The sequence below is a fragment of the Molossus molossus genome, unplaced genomic scaffold, assembly GCF_014108415.1.
Source record: "Molossus molossus isolate mMolMol1 unplaced genomic scaffold, mMolMol1.p scaffold_m16_p_13, whole genome shotgun sequence".
NCBI lineage: Eukaryota > Metazoa > Chordata > Mammalia > Chiroptera > Molossidae > Molossus > Molossus molossus.
Genome location: NW_023425348.1, coordinates 65,930,662 through 65,954,641, shown reverse-complemented (window position 1 = coordinate 65,954,641; position 23,980 = coordinate 65,930,662). Strand labels below are relative to the sequence as shown.

At 36.8% G+C, this 23,980-nt stretch overlaps 1 protein-coding gene across 1 annotated transcript in view; it reads right to left on the bottom strand.

Moving 5' to 3' along the window:
- The window catches only part of LUZP2 (leucine zipper protein 2), a 399,750-nt gene that overhangs the window by 72,960 nt on the left and 302,810 nt on the right, over positions 1–23,980 (bottom strand). The window contains exons 7-8 of the mRNA XM_036259475.1: positions 8,181–8,243; positions 1,355–1,417 (exon numbers count right to left, since the gene is read on the bottom strand). Coding sequence (XP_036115368.1) covers positions 1,355–1,417; positions 8,181–8,243 — 126 coding nt within the window. The remainder of the gene's footprint in view (positions 1–1,354; positions 1,418–8,180; positions 8,244–23,980) is intronic.

Sequence of the window (23,980 nt, the reverse complement as noted above, 5' to 3'; positions counted from 1 at the left end):
TACAAATGAGGTCAAAGGAATGGCAAGGAACACATTTATGGAAGAGCAAGCAGCAAGATGTGGCTCGCATAGAATGAGTAGTCAATAAATATTGATGGACATAATAGGAACACCTTCCCATAACTCTAAGCCAAAAGTTAAGGTGCCAAAGAGGAGAGATAAGTCATCTCTTACTGTTTTTAATTGAAAAAAATTACAGGATTTTCCAACTGTTAAGTAAAATGAATAATTATCCCTCTTTAAACCTGACATTTGTAGATGGGGTTGATCACTGTCACACACAAAAAAATTTTGTTAAAGCAATATTACACACAAAGTAATTCGCACTTATTACTTACTAAAACAAATGGTTATGCCTACTACTCAGCGCCTAATAACTTATTTTCTACTGCATTTGACAATGCACATGTACTACGATGAAAGCATCTGCCTCTTATTTCCCATGTTCAAGGGAGATAATAATAAATTATCTATAGTAGTTTCTTCTTGCTGTTATAACATACTACCATAAACTACCATGGATTGAAACAACACAGATTTATTCTCTTAGAGTTCTGGAAGTCAGAAGTCTAAATGAGTTTTATTGGATTAAATCAAGGTGTTGCCAAAGCTCTTTCCTTTGGAGGACAAAGAGGGGGGAAATCCTTCACATTGTCTTTTTGCCCCAGTATCTGTGGTCATATAACTTGTTTCTTCATTTAGGCTTTTTTGTCTCACTCTTATAAAAACTTGTGTGATTATATTTAGGACCTACCTGGATAATTGGGAATAATACTCCCATCTCAAAATCCTTAATTTAATCATATTTGCAAAGTCACCTTTGCCAGTTTTCAGAGATTACCCAATGCTATCTTTCACAACCACAGTTTGTGGGAGATATCTAACTATGCAGAGGCCTTGACTTGACAGTCTTCTGAAGAAAACTATCAATAACCAAAATCAATCAACAATGGTTAAATATGAAGACACTTTGTAATAGAGAGATTTATGCAGGATCTCCGGAAGTTAAGAATGTAGGTCACCAGTGGACCTCATCTCTGGAAACTTACTCAATATATTATTAATGCAAATATTCCAAAAGACAATATTCCTCAATGCTGAATTAAAGTAATTGAATGTTACCAAGAGACTTGAAATACTTTGTAATGATGCCTGCCTTTGATTGAAAATGTCTCCAGGAAACCATATCTGCATTTATCTCCATTGATTAAGTAGGTAAGATAATGAAAGCATCTTAAAAACAGTCAAATACAACTCTAATTACTGTACAAATCTGGAAATTAAGCTAAATCATATTTTAAATCGTTTACACACTAGGCTAGCAAGTTGAAGGGGGAGGCAGAAAGATGCTCACCTTAAATAATAAATCCTTCTTCCCATAACGAAGCTCCTTCAGCTGGGCTTGGATTTTTTTTGACTGCAAGAGCAGAGACATGTATTAGTGCCTTCATATCATTTATATTTTCAACACAATGATGAAAAAATTTTCAAACTTTACAAAATGAATTTTGCAGCCAAACAACAGAGTCCAATGAGTTTGGAAAGGAAACAGAAAAGCTTCTTCTCCACTTTGGGGGTGGACACCCCACTATTCCAGGCAGGAAGAGAAAACCAAAGCCTGCTCAAAGGAAACGTCTTGTTTAAAAGGTAATATTACAGTAGATGCTGACTGTTCCACCTCCCTCCCAAAGAATTTCAGTCACCCAGGCATGGCCAACACTCTAATTTTAGGTGCTAAATATATCTGCTATGGTATGCCCCAGTTTTCACTGCCTATTTCAATTATTTATTAGAGTAAGATTAAATATAAATAAGTTTAAATTGACAACCAAATTTGAATTTGACATATGTCCCAGCAGAAGATAGCAAGCAGATGTGACAGGAAGTGAGAACACTTACTGCTAAGATGCTGAGGTGAAGGGTGTCTGCCCTTTAGAAGAATGAGCCTTGTAAGAGGACCATTACAAAGGTAAAGGTACTTATAGCAAATCTCTCTCAGCAGACACGTTTGGCTACCACAATGAAATATGTTCTGGTAATAAACCACAGGAATGGCAGACCCAATTTTTCTGGAGCAGACCCAATTTCAAACATTCTAACTTAAGAAACTTGGTCATTTGTCTCTCTACATCTAAGATTATTGGTTCTGATTTTTCAGTAGAAGAAATAGAATACAAACAGATTATCGTAGTCACATGAAAAAATGGTAATTGAAAAAAATAGTTGAGTAGGAATATAAAATATTACAGTCATTTTGGGAAACAATTTGGCAGCTTCTTATAAAGTTAAACATACATGTACTACATTATAGAGCAATTCTTTGTAAGTATTTACCCAGAAGAAAATATGTATACGTAAATGTTTGCAGTACCTTCGTTCACAAGAGTCAAATGCTGGAAACTACTACATGTCCATTAATGGGTGAATAGTAAACAAATTATGATATCTTTATAAAATGGAATACTAGAATACTGTTGAGCAACTTTAAGAATGGATTAAGGCCCTGGCCAGTTTGGCTTAGCAGTTAGAGCATCAGCCCATGGACCAGAGAGTCCTGGGTTCAGTTCCCGCTAAGGGCACATACCTCGGTTGCAGTTTGTCCCCAGCCCCAGTTGGGGTTGTGTGGGTGGCGACCAGTTGATGTGTCTCTCTCACATCAATGTTTCTCTCTCTCTCTTCCTCCCTCTCTCCCTCCTGCTCCATCTGAAGATAAATGCAAAAAAAAATGTCCTTTGGTGAGGATAAAAAAAATGAATTAAGGACTGAAATCTGTAACAATGTAGATTAATTTCAAATGCATAATATTATGTGTAAGAATCCAGTCACTAGAAGCTAGATTTTGTATACCATCTATATGATATCCTACAAAAAATACTAACAAAAGGAGAAGTACTCCAATCAGGTTAGTACTTGATGTGGGCTGGGGATTGGTAGCAGAGATTATAAAATAGGAAAGAAAACTTTGGGGATAATGGAAATGTTCTATTTCACACTGATCCAGCCTATTGAAACTGTGTACTTAAATGGAACAAACTATATGTAGATTATATCTTAATAAAATTTGGTTTTAAAAGTAGCTGGCCACAGTATATAATAAATACAATATCCTTACGGTACAATTATATCCTAGTAATTCTGCTGACATGAAGCTCTCTTTAACAAATAAAGTCCACTCTTCCATTTGAAATGTTTTCCTTTCCCAAGCATACATTGAAGTGCATGAGTCTTCCACTGAACCAACTGCAAGTGTACTGTGACTGCTTCCTGTTTACATTCAGAACATTTCTACCCATGCAAGGTAGCAGAATTTACAAAGTGGAAGACTATGTTATCATGGTGCTGTAATTTCTAAATCATTATCCAGTGTTGGAAGTACCACCAATTAAAGTATAAATTGAAAGTGCAAATGATACCCCACTGCAAGGTTCTGATATTAGAAACATAGTTTTTCACAGACATCCTTATGGCGAGCCACCTGCATTTTGTGATCTATTGAACCGGGAAGCTGATAAGAGAGAACAAAAAGAAAACAAAATGAAATAAAAAGAAATGAGAAAAGAAGGAAGGAGACAGGAGAGAGAGAGAGAGAGAGAGAGAGAGAGAGAGAGAGAGAGAGAGAGAGAGAGAGGAAGAAGAAGAAGAAGAAGAAGAAGGAGGAGGAGGAGGAGGAGGAGGAGGAGGAGGAGGAGGAGAAGGAGGAGGAGGAGGAGAAGGAGGAGGAAGAGGAAGGGAGAGAGAGAGAGAAGAGAGGAAGTAAGGGAGGAAGAGTTTGACATAATAACAATTCAGAATTCTGTAATTAAACTCTATACTCAGGCCCTGGCCGGTTTTGCTCAGTGGTTAGAGCGTCGGCCTGCAGTCCTGAGAGACCCGGGTTCGGTTCCCGCTAAGGGCACGTACCTTGGTTGCAGTTTGTCCCCGGCCCTGGTTGGTTGTGCGGGTGGCAGCCGCTCGATGTGTTCCTTTCACATCGATGTTTCTCTCTCTTTGTTCCGCTCTCTCTCTCCCACTCTACCTGAACAAAAAAAAATGGAAAAATGTCCTCGGGTGAGGATAAAAACAAACAAACAAAAAAACCCCTCTATACTCAGAAGCAGCAAGAACTCGGGCTTTCTTAAAATCTAGCAAGATTTCATTTCCACAAGAAGGTCTCCTCTTTTTCTTGATATGGTTAGTGAAAGTAAAATGCATGACATATTGTGAAGACAAAGAGTCATCACTGTGAGTACATGGTTAGTACTGGCTCTTGAGAAGAATGAAGTTCACACCTGAATCTTCAGCATCTTGTCCTTATACTTCTGCTTCAGGACTCTAAATTTACTACAGCTCTGCTCTTCCTCACACAAAGATTCCCAAGTGACCTGAAATAATGATATTTCAGACACAGCACCCTTCTCTTGTTATATGAACTTTATCTCCAAGGCATTTCCTGGTTTTCATGACCATTCCTTAATGTTGTGCTACTGATTTCAGTGAAGGGCTATTTCTGTTATCTTTCTCAATTACACATGACAGTTGCTTAGCATTTTCTCCCTGCTGTTGCAATCTGCTGTCCAGGACTCATTTACAGCAAGGACAGTCTCTTAGGAAAACACACTTTCATTTTTTATCCAATCTAATGTTGACCAATATCAGTGGGGAATGAGAGATTACCACTACATAAGGTGTGCATGACTTGACCAACTTCTGTTCTTCCACATGATCGCTGCTCTGTATTTTAAGAGTCAGAAAGGACTCATGTTAACCATTTTTGGTATTCATTTTTTTTTTTAACTGCACACTTATACTGACTGCTCAGAATATAAACTTTTTTTCATAACTTGAAATCAGTATTAAAATATCAATTTTGTATTACATAGTAATTCATTCAGGAACTATAGTAAAAACTTGCATGTCTTTTCTCTGCACTAAATGAACATAAACAGCTAAATTTCCTGAGCTTAGTTATGGTTATTTAAAAATTTTTTTGAAATTTTTATCACAGTCACTTGTCACTTCTCTGCATCTGTATTTCCCCGTCTTCTTCTACTTTTCAGTGAGTTGAAAAGCAAAATTCTGCCCTGGCAGGTTTGGCTCAGCGGTGAGAGCATCAGCCTGTGGTCCAGAGAGACCCGGGTTCGGTTCCCGCTAAGGGCACGTACCACGGTTGCAGTTTGTCCCCGGCCCTGATTGGGTCGTGCGGGTGGCAGCCACTCGATGTGTCCCTTTCACGTCGATGTTTCTCTCTCTCTCTCTCTTCCTCCCGCTCTATCTGAACAAAAATTGAGAAAATGTCCTCGGGTGAGGATAAAAAAAAAAGAAAGCAAAATTCTACCTAAATATCTGATGAGAACCAGACTGAACTAACGAGCAAACTAGAGACATACTCGTAGATAGAGAGCGGGCAGAGAGCTCTAGTGGAGCAGGGGGTGTTGGGGGTTGGAGGGACTGAACAAAAAAGAAACAAAAGAGAAAGAATTCATGGACATGGACAACAGTGTGGTGATTGCAGTGGGAAGAGGGAGGTGGGTTGAGGTGCAAGAAAGTATAAGGGGGATGAATGGTGATGGAAAAAAATAAAATAAAATAAATAAAAAAAGAATATGCAATATAAGAATAAATATTTTGAATGAGTTTACCTTTATTCTGTAATGTACATTGATTTGAAACCCAGTTGACATTAACTGTTTTCTTTTACTTTATTGGCATCACTTTGAAACGTTAAAAATTTCAGAGGGATACTCTTCAAACAATTGAGATATTACTATATTGGGGACAGAAGTACTTTTCTTTTAACTATGTTAATGATCTTAAATGTAATGCTACATGTTGATGGCTGTGAGTCATGAAGTTTTCACAAGTTCACAGGAAAAATGAAGTTTGCGATGATGATGATGATGATTATAATTACAATAAAAGGAAGATGAAGGTGAAAAAGACAGCAGACATTGTACAAGAAGGAACATTTTACCTAGGCTTCTTATTCCCCATTAGAGACTATTGTTTAGTCTGAGATCTTTCTTTTCTACAATTTTATGTTCAAATACCATTTGTTTCATGAAATAATAGCGATGATGATATGATGGCACATGATATTTGCAGCAGCAGATTCCATTATTTTTATATTCTTCCTTGGCAAAGCAAAATATTGGCAATCCATTAGGTGTCAGTGGGACTTGGACATTTTATTTATCTATGAATACCAAACATTTAGGGTCATCGATCTAGAAAACAAGTTCCTTTTACCTCCAAATCCAATAGAAGTCATGACTCTTTTGTTTTAGTGGTCGTGGTGGTAAATTTTCTACTGATATTGAAGACAAATTATTTTGATCAAAATCTATGATTTCCTTATAACCCAAGTTTAAGCTCTAAATTAAATCCATAGATAAAGAGATAGAGTAAATGTATAAATTATAATGAATATACTCAATTTATTTTAATATTATGCAAAAGTAATATATAGAGTATCTAGTAAATTATAGATAAAAATTCAGAAATAATATATTCTTTAAGGAATTGAGATGAAGAAAAATATGAATTATTTTTTAACTAATAGGCTGAAACATACAGGTAGGTCCAGGCTCTTATTGTTTTTTTCTAAAGATTACATCTTCTCCAAGAGAGATTATTGTCATCTCTCTTAAATGCACATGAGGGTTATAGGAACAATAGGAATTTCACAATATTGCTTCAGCCCACATATTCCTTATTCAAAATTGTTCTACTTGCTTACCCTCTAGTAAGTGATATTAAGAAATTGCACACTACATATGTAATATTTTTATAAACCTAGAAAATATAAATAATGTAAGAGTATATCTCTATCCAAATAGAAGAATACAATGAATAAAATGCTATAAACCATTCAGTTAGATTTTTTTTTATTTTATGGGGCATCACCCTGTAATTTCCATGTATTGAAAATATATATTCATTTAATTTAATTTATTTATTGAAATTTTTTCTTTATTGTTTTGAGAGAGAGAGGAAGGGAGAGGGAGAGAGTGATAGAAACATCAATGAGAGAGAACACTAATTGGCTGCCTCCTGCATGCACTCCATGGGGGACCAGGCCCACAACCTGGACATGTGCACTGACCAGGAATTGAACCGGCAACTTTATGGTGTATGGGTTGACACTCAACCACTGAGCCACACTGGCCAGGCTATATTTATTTTATATACAATATTAATATAAAGACATGATAAAATGGATTATTAAATTTTATGCTAGGCTTTAGTGTTTATAGTAATGGTTTTTACATGTCCATCAAGGAGTGTTCTTACCTTATTTAATGAGAGAAATCTCAAATTCTGGATGGGCACATATCTACCAACCTAATGGCACTTTCCATTTTCCCTTCAACTTGGCTAGGCATGTGACCTAGTTCTGGCAAATAGAGTACAATGAGGTATGTGCCACTGCTTCCTAGTCGGACTCATGAAAAGTAGTGCCTGTGAGTTACCAGGTAATCTTTCCTGTCTCTCCCGCTGGAAGGTGATAATAACAGGAAGAGGTTTTGGGAACAAAGGTTGACTGCAATGTTTAGAGATAACAGAGGTGTTTCACCAGCTCTGTGTCTTACGTCTGGACTGTTATGGGCAAAGAGGTCAAATCTTAACTTGTGTAAGTCACTATTCTTATTTTAGTCAAACTGCTTTTCTTTCCCCCTTCTTTCAAGGCATGGGATCTACATCATGGTATGAAGATTCTCATGCCTGTTCTTTATTCACAGATGTTTCCATTAATAAATCCTTGAACATCAAATCCAATGTTTGTGTGTGCTTCTTGGACCAACTAGCCCAGTGACTCCTGTCTCCTCTCGTTGAGGTATAAAGAATCAATTTCTATTGACACGAGCACTACTATCTCATTAATATCACTAAGATATTACTTACTATGTGCTACATATTCTACAACATTAAATCAGGGATCATAAAATATAAACAGATTTGGGAGACCAGGAGTACAGGAAATTGATTTTAGTCAAACCTGGATTAAGCAGAATAACTTTTTTCCCCCTAAGAAATGCATGAGTCATTTTGGGGGGATATGAATCTTAAAACATCCAAATATATTAAAAGTTTTCTTTACTTATTCCAATGCTTGCATTTATGTTAGAAGGCGGGAAGGTCACCAGATTTCTAGGTTTATAAAGAAAATCTAGCACTAATATTGTTTCTATCCAGTCACTCACCTCTTCCGCTCGGATGCCACACAGCTTATTTCCGGACAAGAGTTTGTTTTTCAAGCTTTTGTTCTGAGGAAAGAAACATAGTTTTATTGCTAAGAAATGATAAACAAGTATGAATTCCTTTAAATATATCAGCAGCATTGTATTTCTCTGTGTTTTGTTCATGAGCAAGTTCTTTATGATATGAGACACAACAGATTTAGATAAACTGAGTAGAACCTGTAATATAAAAAACTGTTAATCCTGTTCAATTAAAATGTTGATGTATTAGCATTCATCATTAAAAAGCTGGAAGTTTTTAGCCTTATATTTAGCTTTTGTTTTATATTTTATATGTTGTTTTATATAATCATTTTATAACTTTTATTTTCAAATCTGCAATTCATGCTAATTTCTACAAGCACCTCTCTAAAAAGCAAGTATTTATTTCTACTATCACATGGATGCTGGTGACATTAGACCCTGCTATTATACAGCCACAGATCCATCAGGGTCTACATTCCTTTTAAAGAGGTAGTTTTAGAGTCCTCTTCTATTCTTCACACCTATATATTGCTCTCAAAGGGCTTCTTGATGCTCAGAAGCTATTTTGTCTTCCAGGCCTCACAAGTATGCTCTCTCTTCTGTGTAGGAATACAGACAGATCATTTAACCTTCGAACTTTTCATAATTTACCTAGATTCTTAGATAACTGTTTGTTACTTTTGACATGAAAGATACACGTTCTTAGCCATCTGAATCTAAGCCCTTAGAGCTATTCAATTATATCTGTCTCTTTACACTCAGGCGTTTAGTCTTTGCCCTAGTAACTGAGTACCCAGACTCCTGTTAGACAGGCGGCTGAAAGAGAACAGAAAACTTTGCAAAACTCATAGGATTTTGACTCTGTAATATCTCTACGGGAGCAAACAGTGTAATGGTAAAGCACATCTCCTGCATAATGACTCTAAGAGAGTCAATTTGATGAGCACCAGGAGCAAATTGAACACAATGTAGGCAGAGTGAATGAATAACAATAAATGGATACATCAAATTTAAGGGTTCTTCTCTCACAATTCTCACCTGATTTTGAACATTTCTTATTTTATTATTCTGTCATGCAAAGAGAAGGTTCACCTTCTTCCATTCAGAAGAATCCTTTGTCTTTTTTCCCCATTTTTAGCTATGAGTTGAAATTCTAAAATACTCATTAAGAATTTCAATACCATAAAATGTTTTACACATATGAGGAGTTATCTTTATTCACTCAAGTACTGCCTTTTTGCAAATATTTATATGCATCATACAAGCATAAAATTAGGGTTTTTATTTTTTTATATTTTTGGGAGAAACTCTGCTTTTATTTTTTTAAAAACAGCTTTATGAAAGTGTATGTGGCATACAATATTTGAAGTGTATAATTTAGTATTTTTGCACATAGGTATTTGCCCACGAAACCATCACCACAATCAAGACAGTAAGCCTATCACCCCCAAAATTTTTCTCATGCCCGCTTTTATTTTTTTTATTCTTTTGTGTGTGTGTTTTTATTTTTATTTATTTATTTTTTTACAGATGTTTCTCCTTTTTTACCCCATTGGCACCCCCCTCCTCACCCCACCCCCACCCTGTCCCCGGCTTTGTCGTCCATGTCTACTGGTTATGCATACATGCATATAAGTTCTGTGGTTTCTCTCTTCCCACCACCCCCACCCCCTCTTCTGAGGGATGTCAGTCTGTGCCCTACTTCCATGTCTCTGGGTCTACCGTATTCCTCAGACTGTGATGTTCATTATATTCCGTATATAAGTGAGATCATGTGGTATTTGTCTTTTTCTGCTTGGCTTATTTCACTTAGGATAATACTTTCTAGGTCCCTCCATGTCATCTCAAAGGATAAGAGATCTTTCTTTCTTATAGCTGCATAGTACTCCATTGTGTATATGTACCACCGCTTTTTTATCCATTCATCTACTGATGGACACTTGGGCTGTTTCCAGATCTTTGCTATTGTAAATAGTGCTGCTATGAACATGGGGGTACATATATTCTTTCTGATTGGTGTTTCAGCATTCTTAGGGTATATTCCCAGAAGTGGGATCACTGGGTCAAATGGAAGTTCAATTTTTAATTTTTTGAGGTAGCACCATATTGTTTTCCATAGCGGCTGCACCAGTCTGCATTCCCACCAACAGTATATTAGAGCCAATGATACATCAGATAAGGGGTTAATTTCCAAAATATATGGAGTGCTCATACAACTCAACAAAAGGAAGACAAAGAACCCAATTAAAAAATGGGCAGAGGAGCTGAATAGACACCTCTCCAAACAGGACATACAAATGGCCAAGAGACATATGAAGAAATGCTTAACATCACTAATCATCAGAGAGATGCAAATTAAAACAACAATGAGGTATCACCTCACACCTGTCAGAATGGCCGCCATCAACAGATCATCAAACAAGTGTTGGCGAGGGTGTGGAGAAAAGGGGACGCTAATAAAATTAGGGTTTTTAAAGAGACTTTAATAATATACACTATTTCTATATTTACAAGCTTGTAAACTACAATAATGTGATACATACTGATGTTCTAACTGCAGTGTTTAAAAGTCCCTAGTTTTCTTTCTGTTCATATCTATAATGTTTTGACGTACGCAATCTTATTTATTTATTTATTATTATTATTTTTAATCCTCACCTGAGGACATTTTTCATTTCTTGTTCAGATAGAGTGGGAGGGAGAGAGAGGGAGGGAGAGGGAAACATCGATGTGAAAGGGACACATCAAGTGGCTGCCACCTGCACGACCCAACCAGGGCCGGGGACAAACTGCAACCGAGGTACATGCCCTTAGCGGGAACCAAACCCGGGTCTCTCTGAACCACAGGCCGACACTCTAACTGCTGAGCCAAACTGGCCAGGGCACAATCATATTTATTTTTAATACAGTGGTCTATTTTCCTCTTTTTAATTTATTCAATTGTTTTGTACATAGTGATATATCTCTAGAGATTTGATAGTCATTTATGTTTTTTATCTTTTTATGGTTATATCACCTTACTGGAGAGACTGGTGAAACTGAAATAAGGTCTATAGTTTATTTATTACTATTGTATTAATATTAATTGGTTAGTTCAATAATTGTCTTATCATTCTCTGTGATGTTACCGTAGAGGTTTTGGGTAAAGGTACATGAGAACATTCTGTATTAATTTGCCATGCCTTTTCTATGTAAAAATAATTACAAAATAAAAAGTTAAAATATCTCCAAAAGAAAATTTAAATACAAATAAACAGATAGATAAGTAAAAATTGAATCAACCACATCTGAGATGAAGATGAATGTGCCAACACAAAGCATCCACACCAGAACAACTTTATTAGAAACAATAATAAAGAGAATACGTTTAAAAATCATTATGTAGTCGACAGTGTTTAAAATTTGCATCTTCGCTTAAAACTTTCTTTTTCTTGCCTTTTGTTCATTCTGTTCAATTCTGAGGTGAGAGATAAAGCAGTAAAAAACAAAACAAAAAAACAACAACAAAAAACAAAAACAAAACACCTTATTTCACTGGAAATGTTTACAGTAGACTTGAACAACGTGTTTGGACGGCACTGGGAAGGATGGATACCATCCAAAAATCAGCAATGATTACACTGTGTCTATAGTCTGCTCTGGCCATTGGTAATTCTGGGCAACAGAGTAAAGCAATATGTTTCCATTAAGCGAAATGTCATTTCTAGAGTTTAAGAATTATACTATTTCAGTATTTTGAAACATATCCAGAACTGGGGATAATTGATTATAGTCACCCACAATGGGGCGACAGTGGGACACAAGGGAGCCTGGTCACAGCACATTCCGAGATTGCTCTTAGACGGCACGCACTTCAGAAAGAAAGACGGGTGTCGCACTGCGCAGGAAACACCAGTCCCAAGGCGAGGCCCTGATTTAACCTTTCCTCTCACGATTAGTAACTACTTACTTCTTTAATTCCAGGGGGAAAAAAATTATAGCTTGATCGCATTTAGGCATTAAAAACAGTTTTTACAATTTTGTAATCAGACTTGTGTCATTTCATCTACCTTCGAAATGAAGGATCTCATCCATCTCCAACTTAAGGTATTTTATAAGATCTAACATAACAACTTACACACGCAATTATACCCAAAATGCCAGAGTCCGATTATGGTTATGTCTCACTTGAGGGGATACAAATAAAAGTAAATCAGAAGAGTCGTTAATGTTTAAATGTATGTTCTTTCTGCCTGTCACACTTCCAACATCCTTTCTTCTAATAACCATACCCTGATTTTTCTCGAGAGAAATATTTTCCACGCTAATTTCACATGGCTTGTGTGACCCTAACTCTACCCACTGCATCAAGGGAAAAGAATAAGACTCAAGCCCATCAGAGTCTTGATCCAGATTTGGTGAAGTAACAAAAACATCACTGATGAGACTCAGACGTAAATATTTTATCTTTGAGAATTAGGGAGGAGAAAGTGTTAAGGGTCATCACTAAATCAGAACTGATCTGAGAACAGACCTAACACAGAAAAAGAACACCTGAGTACGTGTAAGTATTGAATTCCGGTCATGTTGTGGCCCCTTCTCTCCCCTTCACACAGTCTTGCCTGAAGCTAGTATACTGGGGTCTCAGTTACATTTTTCTAGCCCCAGCCCTCTGCTCTCTTGACACCATACTTAAATCTTTTTGTCCACCCTATAATCACAATCACATAATTCTGTCACTTCCTTGAGTAGGGAAGGACATCCAAGTAACCAAGCTTATATCTAACACTAATGCCGTAGCTTACCAGGATGTAGGCAGAGAATAAAGCCTTGTATTTTGCCTTTTCTAAATGGAAGGAAGATCTTGCTTATTACCTATGTAGGTAATTCCTCCCAGCTGGATGTTGTACCAGTTTGGAGGAGGGTAAAACAAATGTTCTTACCACTTTCTTGGGAACGCGGTTTGCATGTCTCAGATCTGCCTAAAAATGGCATTTATTATTTCCCAACATCGATATGATAAAACATAAACTCAAATTTGATAGTCACAGGAAATCTTTCTTAATGAACAATGCATCTACTTAATCTAGTTTTAATTTTTGCCTGTGAACTTAAAACATCCTATTTTCAGTATATGGTGTCTCAAACCCACCATTCTGGGCTAAAAAACAGAAAGAGATAGGAAGGGAATATATCTCTATAATCTTGGTATATATGGAAATAAAAATTTTCAAAATTACCATGACTCAGTTTTACATGGTGCTTTAAAGTGAAAATCGATGTTAACTGGGATTTTTGTTTTCAAATAATAGAAACCAATAATAGATAAAATAAGCAAAATGTGAATTTATATTGTGAGGATTTCATGTAGAATGAAGAGAAAGACTGAGGAATAAGGCCCAGAAAATACACAGGAACCCAAGTGGGAGGAGGTATCCATAATTATAAGACAGAAATAGAGTTATAGTGACAACTAAATGAGAGACTGTAAATCACTTTACTTAATTATAAGGCAGGATGGTGAGGTCTCAATGAATTTCCATGGTGCAAGTCAGAACCTGGGACCACTTAGGATTGTCTAATAGAACACATTACTAAATGTGTTTGCCATATTATTTTCTGGATTTAAATAAAACATGCCATTGCTGCTGTGCAGCGGAAAGTGTGTGTTTATATCTTTAAAGTGCAATTACATGTGAACCTAAAATAAAAACATCTGCAGCGGCACTCAGAATAAAACCAGATGGCTGGGTCTCACTGTGGAAAGCATCTCCCATTTCAGAACTTTTTAAAACTGATGTGCAAAGACCACTACATGTGACTGCCTGAGATTCACGTTGGTTTCCATTTACAAGTGTTTTCAAAATGACTGGAAAATGGGCATGCCTTTTGAAATAAGGCATTTTGTAATTGGATAGCTTATATCCTGTATTAAGGAACACAACAGAATCTAGGGGTAATAATAATCAGAAATGCTTCACTTCTAAAATACTGGAAGAGCCCTGGCTGGTTTGGCTCAGCGGTTGGAGTGTCGGCCTGCGGTCCAGAGAAACCCAGGTTCAGTTCCCGCTAAGGGCATGTACCTCGGTTGCAGTTTGTCCCTGGCCCTGGTTGGGTTGTGCGGGTGGCAGCCACTCGATGTGTCCCTTTCATGTTGATGTTTCTCTCTCTCTCTCTCCCTCCTGCTCTATCTGAACAAAAAAATGAAAAAATGTCTTCGGGTGAGGATAAAAAATAATAATAATAATAATAAAATACTGGGAGATGTTAATGTTATTTTACAAATGTTCTAAGGGTTCTTTATTGAGAACACCTCAGGAAAGGGATGGGGTACGGGACTGAGATCTGGACAATGAGTGTTTATTTTATCAATTCTTAGATGCAGTATTCTTTCACTGTTTAATGTTTATGAAATCAGGTTATAGTCTACATTTAGGCACTTTTCATTTAGTATGTATGGTTCTCCCCACTCCACAAAAAGTTAAGTCAGACAATTCACTTTAAAATTGATGAATCTTTAGCCCTGGCCGGTTTGGCTCAGCGGTTAGAGCATCGGCCTGCGGTCCGGAGAGACCCGGGTTCGGTTCCCGCTAAGGGCATGTACCTCGGTTGCAGTTTGTCCCCGGCCCTGGTTGGTCGTGCGGGTGGCAGCCACTCGATGTGTCCCTTTCATATCGATGTTTCCCTCTCTCTCTCTGTCCCTCTCTCTCCCTCCCACTCTATCTGTGCAAAAAAATGGAAAAATGTCCTCGGGTGAGGATTACAAAAAATAAAAAAAATAAATAAATAAATAAAATTGATGAATCTTTAAATGTAAAGATTGTTATTCCAAAATTCTTGTTTTGAGGTAAAGTGGTTAATAAAAGGGAATTTTTTTCTTTCATTTAGAAAAGCTTGCCTGTCAAGAAACTAATGAAAATAAAAAAATGTGTACATGGCTTTTATTTATTCTAAACCACATAAAAGAAAAAAGTAGAATTTCAAAATAGAGGGAGATGAATTGTCTATAAAATAGCTTCAAATTCATAATGGAGAAAAAGACCAAATGGAATCAGCCTCCTGTCTATATCATAATATAAATGCAAAACTATAAACTACTGAAATAACTTTGGTCCAAAAAAGGCTTAGAGATATTTTCTTTGAAATCATAGAAAAAGATAATGCAGGTAGATAGATATTTAATTGAAACCAAATATTTGCATTAGATTTTTACAATCATCCTTTTGTTTAAATATAATGCTATGGCTTAATACATATATGTAGACAAATGCTACTTTAATAAAGATTTAGTAGAGTCCCCTTTTCTCCACACCCTCGCCAACACTTGCTGTTTGATGACGAATGGATAAAAAAGCTGTGGTACATATACACAATGGAGTACTATGCAGCTCTAAGAAAGAAAGATCTCTTATCCTTTGAGATGACATGGAGGGACCTTGAAAGTATTATCCTAAGCGAAACAAGCCAAGCAGAAAAAGACAAATACCACATGATCTCACTTATTTGTGGAATATAATGAACATAGCAGTCTGAGAAATAGGGTAGACTCAGAGACGTGGAAGTAGGGCACAGACTGACAACTCTCAGAAGGGGCGGGGGGAAGAGATAAACCACAGAACTTATATGCATGTACTCATAACCAATGAACATGGACAACAAAGCCGGGGACGGGTTGGGGGGATGGGGAGGAGGGTGTCAATGGGGAGAAAAGGAGAAACATCTGTAAAAAAAATAAAATAATAATAAAAAAAGAAAAAAAAAAGAAAAATTTATAATTTTTACAAAAATATTTAGAATTGAGTAGACATGAGTGATAGGATCATTCTATAAACATTTAAATAAAACCACCAGCTCGGCCGGTGTGGCTCAGTGGTTGAGCATTGACCCATGCACTAAGAGGTCACTGGTTTGATTCCTGGTCAGGGCACATGCCCAGGTTGTGGGCCCGATCCCCAGTGGGAGGTATGCAGGAGGCGACCAATTGATATTCTCTCTCATCAATGTTTCAATTTCTCTCTCCCTCTCCCTCTAAAATCAATAAAGAAAAAATATTTAAAAATAAAATAAAATAAATAAAACCACCAGACAGCCACACTATCAACCAACTGATGGCAGAAACCCCTTGTCAACCTGAATTCTAAACTGATTGCTGGTGTAACAAAAGCTTTACAAGTGCTCAAAGATTTCTTCACTGATGTTATCTCAGGAAAAGGATGACTCTATTCATTAGAAAATTTAAGAGTCATGAGAATTTCATTTGTAGCTTAGCACCAAATTAGCTATAATATTTAGTGTAAATAATTTAACCCCCAGACACCCCAGGTCGACATATGTGAAATAATGGAGAATGTCTAGGTCATCTCTCAGATTTCTTTCAGCTTCAGGACTATTGCCTCACTGTTGAGAGAGGACAGGAGAGACATGAAATGATAACTTTTTCTTATGTCAAGTAATATATATTTGCAATGCATCCCAACTCACTGACTAGATTAATCAGATATTCTGTACACTGGTTAGCCTCATTTCATGCCTATGAGATCATTTCAAATAGTATGGAAATAACAAGGACAGTGGCTGGGTTCTTGGGATGGAATAACTGTACTTGAGTCCTACTTTTTAAAAAAAGTTGAGTGATTCTGGATGCGTCTTGTAACCTCTGAAGCCTGTTTTCTCATCCATAAAATGAGATAACTATCATGGCCAATTTAATGAGGTAGTTGTATTAAATGCAATGATATAAGCAAAACATTTAGAATAGTGACTCACATGGTAAGCACTCAATAAATATTAGCTATTATTATTCCAATAAAATTCACTTCACTTATAAAAAATAAAGAAGAGTAATATTTCTTGATGATTAGGAGAGTATTCCAAGAAGGTTCAGGGTTTCGGCATCCAATTTACATATATTATTAAAATTTTTTTTAATTATTGATTTTTGAGAGAGAGGGAGAGAGATCAATTTGTTTGTCTACTACTTATGCATTCATTGGTCAGTTCTTCTATGTGTCCTGGCTGTGATGGATCCTGGAACCTTGGCATATTGGGATGATACTCTAACCAACTGAGGGACCCAGCCAGGGTACATACATTACTATTTTTGAAGATGGCAGACAAGTTTCTGGCCAACAATCCCTGTAATTTCTCTTACTAATAGAGAAAAGTTTACTGTGGAAGTCATTGCTCTCAGGTGTTTCTTTCTCTATGCCTGATTTGTTTTCTTTTAAAATAGACAATTCTCTTGGTACCATAACCTGCTTTTGCACTTAGTAATAGCTCTCTTTCCATATCACAGAGCTGTCATGCTGATGGGTTACAAATTAAGGCTAATCATCTAAGATGCCATTTACTCCAGAAATCACTTTATGAAAAATGTATCAATATTCTTGTCAACATTTATAAAGACCTTCTAAGTATGAAGAATGGGGCTAAAGAATCTCTCTCTTCAAGGAGTTCATAGTCCTCGAAGGAAGCTGACAGTACTACTCATAGGCTATGCAGAGGCATCTGCTCAGGGAGTGACACCGAGATGTCTTTTGGTGTGTAAAGGAGTCAACCAAATAATAGGAAATGGCACGTGGAAGGAGAGTATATGCACTAGAAATTTAGATGTTCAGTTAATCATGCATAAGGTACTGGTGAAAGAGTGCTAGGTTGGCCACATAGAGCCCTCTATGCCATTGAAGCCATGGCACTGAATTGTTGGCATGGAAATCACATGATCAAATTTATTCTTTTTTTTTTTTTTTTAATTTTTTTTTATCCTCACCCGAGGACATTTTTCCATTTTTTGTTCAGATAGAGCGGGAGGGAGAGAGAGAGAGAAACATCGACGTGAAGGGACACATTGAGTGGCCGCCACCCGCACGACCAACCAGGGCCGGGGACAAACTGCAACCAAGGTACATGCCCTTAGTGGGAACCAAACCCGGGTCTCTGGACCACAGGCCGACGCTCCAACCGCTGAGCCAAACCGGCCAGGGCTCAAATTTATTCTTTAGAAAGATAAAGTAGGAAAAAAATTGTATTTTAAGTTCAGCATTATCCCTAACATCTGCCCCCTGTATAGATTTGATTTACAGCTTTTAGGCAGTATTTTATAGGCCAATACATATATAAAAAGGTGTTCAGCATTACTAATTATCAGACAAATGAAAATCAAAACCACTATGAGATATCACCTCACACCTGTTAGAATGGCTATCATCAAAGAGACGAGAGAGAACCAATGTTGGTGAGGATGTGGGGAACAGGGAACCCTAGTGCACTGTTTGTGGGAATGGACATTGGTGCAGCCACTACAGAAAACAGAAAGAAGGTCCCTCAAGATATTAGAAATAGAACTACCCTATGATCCAGCAATCCCACTCCGGGTATTTCTCCAAAGGAAATGAGAACAGGATACTGAAAAGCTACCTGCACTCCCATGTTCGGTGTAGCATTATTCACAATAGACAAGATACGAAAACAACCTAAGTGGCTTGGTTAAAGAAGCTACTTGGTTAAAGATAAATGGTTAAAGAAGACAGTATACATATGAATATAATTTATCCATAAAAATGAAGGAAATCCTGACATTTGCAACAACATAGAACTTGTAGGCATTATGCTAAGGATGACACATCAAACAGAGAAAGACAAAACTGTGCTATTTCTCTCATGTGGAATCTCAAAAGCTGAACCTGTGGTAATAGAGAGTAGAATAGAGGTTACTAGGGACTTGGAAGTAGGGTAATGGGGAGATATTGATCAAAGGGTATAAAGTTCCGGTTAGAAGAGTAAGTACTGGGGATCTAACACAGAGATAGTGATTTTAATTCACAACAGTTTATTATATACTTGAAAGTTGCTAAGAGACTAGATCTTAAATGTTCTCACCACAGAAAAAGGTAATTTGGGGATGTGATGGAGGTGTTAGCTGAGGCTATGGTGGCAATCATACTGCAATATAGAAATATTTCAAGTTGACATGTTGTACACCTTAACCTTGGACAATGTTATCTGTCCATATACTTGAATAAAACTGAAAACAAACAAACAAACAAACAAACAAACAAAAAAACAAACCCACTGCTGCTCAATGTATGTGTGTGTTTAAACTACCCTTTGTTGAATGCTTATTCTGTGCCAGGTGTTTTACAAAGTGCTTTACAAACATCATTGAATTCTCCCAGTAGACAGATGTGCAAAAGATTCTTAATCATCTCCATTTTAGAAATGACAACCCTGAGGCTTAATGATGTTATTTAACCTGCCTGTGTTCAAACAGCTACTAAGTGATAGAGCTGGGATTAGTCCAGATCTAACACCTGCCAGAACCCACGTTCTTCTCCATCATGCTGTATAATTTTTACTCATTCTCCTCTGCTTTAAAAAATGATGAAATAAATACAAGTCATGGATGTCTATTGAGTAATGCATGGGCGATAACCAAAATGGATATAAACATGGAATTGGTCTTTAAATTTAAATTCCAAACATATGCATGTTCACTACTCAATCCAACCCCACCAAGGAATACAATAAATTATGGTTTGTAAAACAACTCTGTCCAGAGAACAGTAACTAGACAAAGTAAATATGTTGTGAAATGATTAGGAAAACTCAGTTGATTCACTTGTAATTACTCCTGAGGAAATTCCTGTCCTGATCTTCCCAGTTAAGACTTGAATACCTGTCACCCTCTGTTTGCAATTCTGGGAATTCCCAGTCCAGTGAAACTATTTTATCCTGGGAACACACCTGAGTGACTAAATTGAGAAGAAATCTTTCTCTTTCTTCAACATCATGTGAAATTTAATTCTTTTGTGTTTGTTTGTTTTACCAAAATTTATCTTACCATCTCATACAGCTCAGGAAAAAAAAAATATATTAGAAGATATTTCTACATGCAAATACAAGTGGTGAAATTGCATTAAGACATATCAGAGCTATGTCATTTATAGTTAATGCCATAACTTTAAAAACTGTTTTGTTCAATCTTTGCTAGTCAGTCACCATTGCGTCTATGATGACTAAAGGTTATCAATACTTGCTTACAAGAATAAATTTGGACCTAGTTTACTACTTATGATTTAATTGAAGATTGCCAAATATTGACTGTTGTGAGCAATTATTTTAAAAGCAGTATTAGTGAGGCTCTGATATTGTATTTCAAGCCGGACAATAAAGTTCAGCTATGATAAATTTCAAAGGAAGATGATTATTTAGTATTTGAGGTTGCTTTTTTTTTTTTTCCCCCTCCCAGCATCACTGGGAAATTCCCATGAGGTGTGGCAGGAATAGGAGGCATATCATTTGCTTCTGTGTTTGGAGCCTATATAGTTGTATAGATAGTATTATACATTGACTTGACTGGGACATTGACAGAATAAAGATTTTGTTTTCGTGTTACCATAAATCTGATTCCACTAATAATTTGGATGTGACTTGTTGAAGTGGAAAAGGGACTAAGTTTTCTTCATAAGATCCTAGCCTGAATTTAATGCACAATTCCACAAGGAAATAATTCTCCCCCCAACCCCCACCCCAAAAGGTTCAAGTTATGTCCTCTGGAATAAGGAAGGAAAGTATTTACAGATAAAAAGCACACATGCTTTAACATAGGTGCATTGGTGGAATTATCAGTGATTGGAAATGTCTCTTTACCTTCAAACATTGAGTAGATGTGCCTATTTTATAGTTATATGCAAAAATAAAATAGAATTTCTACTCAGGAGTATCTATAGCTACAGTCAGGCCTAATCTGTACTGATTCAAATACCAGTTCTTAGTAAATGTTTTAGTATGATTAATATCATTCACTAATATTAACTTCACTTACACTTCTTTTTATTACTGAGTAATCTGGATTCTCTGTGATTTAATGAGTAGAACAAATTGAGCTGCCTTAAGATGTTAGCACTGGCTACATAATTTCTTCTGAATATCTGCTCAAACCATGCTTGAGCCTGGTCAAAGCTTCTGGTAACAAGTAAAAATCACCGCTTAATGTTCATAATTAAACAAAGAAGCTCAGAGAGACCAAAAGAGGTGTCTGAAGACAATTTGATGCTAAAATAAAAATGTGCTTTATTTAGGGTCTAATGCAACTACCACTACCTTTTTCTTAAGCACAGATTGCTCAATCCTATCTGAAAGTTCGCTCATGTACCTTAAAGCTTCAGTATTCTTCCAGTATCCCTTTTCTGCTTATTTAAAACTTAATAATCCTGCTACAACAACTGTACTCCAAATGCTTGGGCATGCAGTAAGAAGAACAGGGGCTGCTAGTTCCACAGCTTTCTCCCTCGAAAGGAAATTATATCAGCATTACTTTTTGCATGCGAATGATTAATTCGATCTTGGAGAAAACATCTGTGTTCAGGGTGCATTCCGAAGGCAGTGAAGGAGGCAGCTGCACATCCGATGATGCCAGAGGATTTCCTGGCACAGTCACCTCTCTCCATCTCAGCTCTGGCCTCTCATTGTGTCAGGATATTTGCCATTCAAGTCAGGGCCCTAGCTTTGATTTGATTCATTTTATCATTCATTTATTCAGTCTTCAAATATTAAATAAGTACATCCTGTAGCCCATGCACGGTGAGTGCAGAAAGACACGGTGGGTATAAAAACCACTAACACACAGTATCGAGGCTCCACATGATCTGTCATTAAGGATTGCAAATTAAAACAGCAATGCGATGCCACTACTTATCTATCAGCATGGCAAGAATCCAAATCACTGGCAACACCAGATGCTGTGGGAGATATGGAACAACAGGGACACTCGCCACTACTGGTGAGAACACAGAATGGTCCAGCCGCTGCGGAAGACACTTTGGCAGTTTCTTACAAAACTGTATATATTTTTGCCATGTGATTCAGAAACCATAGTCCTTGATATTTACTCGATTGCTAAAACTTGGGAGCAACCAAGATATCCTTCAACAGGTGAATGAATAAACGGTGGCATATCCAGACAATGGAATCTTATTCAGTACTAAAAAGAAATGATCTATCAAACCATCAAAAGCCACCCTGGCCAGTTTGGCTCAGTGGTTAGAGTGTCGATACATGGACCAAAGGGTTGCAGGTTTGATTCTTGGTCAAGGGCACATACCTGGGTTGCAGGTTCATCCTGTGCCCCCGTGCAAGAGGCAACCAATCAATGTGTCTCTCTCACATTTATGTTTCTTTCTCTCTCTCTTTCTAGCTCCCTCTTTTCTACTTTATCTATTAAAAAAAAAAAAAAATCAATGGAAAAATATCCTTGGGAGGAATAACCAAAAAAAAGCAAAAAACCAAAACAAAGCAAAACAAAAACAAACACAAAAAAACATGTAAAGCCCTGTCCTGTTTTGCTCAGTGGTTAGAGCATTGGCCTGCGGTCCAGAGAGACCCGGGTTCGGTTCCTGCTAAGGGCACGTACCTCGGTTGCAGTTTGTCCCCGGCCCTGGTTGGGTTGTGTGGGTGACAGCCACTCGATGTGTCCCTTTCACGTCCATGTTTCCCTCTCTCTCTCTCTCCCTCCCGCTCTGTCTGAACAAAAAATAGAAAAATATACTTGGGTGAGGATAAAAAAAAAAAACAAAAAAAAACCATGAAAAGATGGGGTAAACTTAAATGTACATTGCTAAGTATAAAAAGTTAATCTGAAAAGGCTACATACTGTAAGAATCCAACTACAGGACATTATGGAAAAAATAAAATTATGGAGACAGTAAAGAAATCATTGTTTGCTAGGGCTTTGAGAGAGAAGGAGATGAATAGGCAGATCACAGAGAATTTTTAGAAATTTTTACGGTGGATGTATGTTATGCATTTGTCAAACCCCATAGAATTTACAACACCATGAGTAGACCCTAATGTAAGGTATGGACTTTGGGTGATAAGGACATGTTAAAGTTGGTCCATTGATTGTAACAAATACATCCTCCTTGTGTGAGATGATTGTTGAGGAGACTGCAGGTATATGGGAATATAGGGTATATGGTTATCAGTACTTTCCACTCAATTTTTCTGTGAATTCATAATTACTTTAAAATATAAAATCTATTAAAACAAACAAAAAAGCCCCCAAATTATTCACTTTTCTTAAAAACAAAACAATATCTGACCTCACAATTTGTAAAAGAGTAGACTGAAATAACTGGTATATTTACCATTTAAGCCAGTTGTATTGACTCCCATGTAAAAATGTACTCCTTGAAAAATAATACCAGTATGACGACATAAAGAGATGGATATTGTCCTGGCTGGTTTGACTCAGTGGTTCGATTGTCAGCCTGAGGACCAGAGAGTCCCAGGTTCGGTTCCCACTAGGGGCATGTACCTCGGCTGTGGTTTGTTCCCTGCCCTGGTTGGGGTCATGTGGGTGGCAATCACTTGATGTATCTCTCTCACATCAATGTTTCTCTCTCTCTCTTCCTCCATCTCTCCCTCCCGTTCTATCTGAGGATAAATGCGAAAAAAAAAAAAAAAAAGTCCTTGGATGAGAATGAAAAAAAAAGAGATGGATATTAATAAAAATATTTTTTAAAGTTTATAATAAAACTACATTAATTTTCATAGTAGCTTTATACTGCAAAGAGCTCTTTGAAAGTTCCTGAAGTAGTAGATTAATTGTTAAAAACTTAAGATCTATTGAAATAATAGACTATATCACAGAGATCCCAAATTAAACTAAATATATCCTTTTTGGTATTTGCTAAAATAACAAAAGCAATAAATAAACACACTAAAAAAAGAGGATATTAATAATGTTTCAAATTGATATGTTATTGCAAATGTACATATTTTTATAAAGTAAAATGTACACA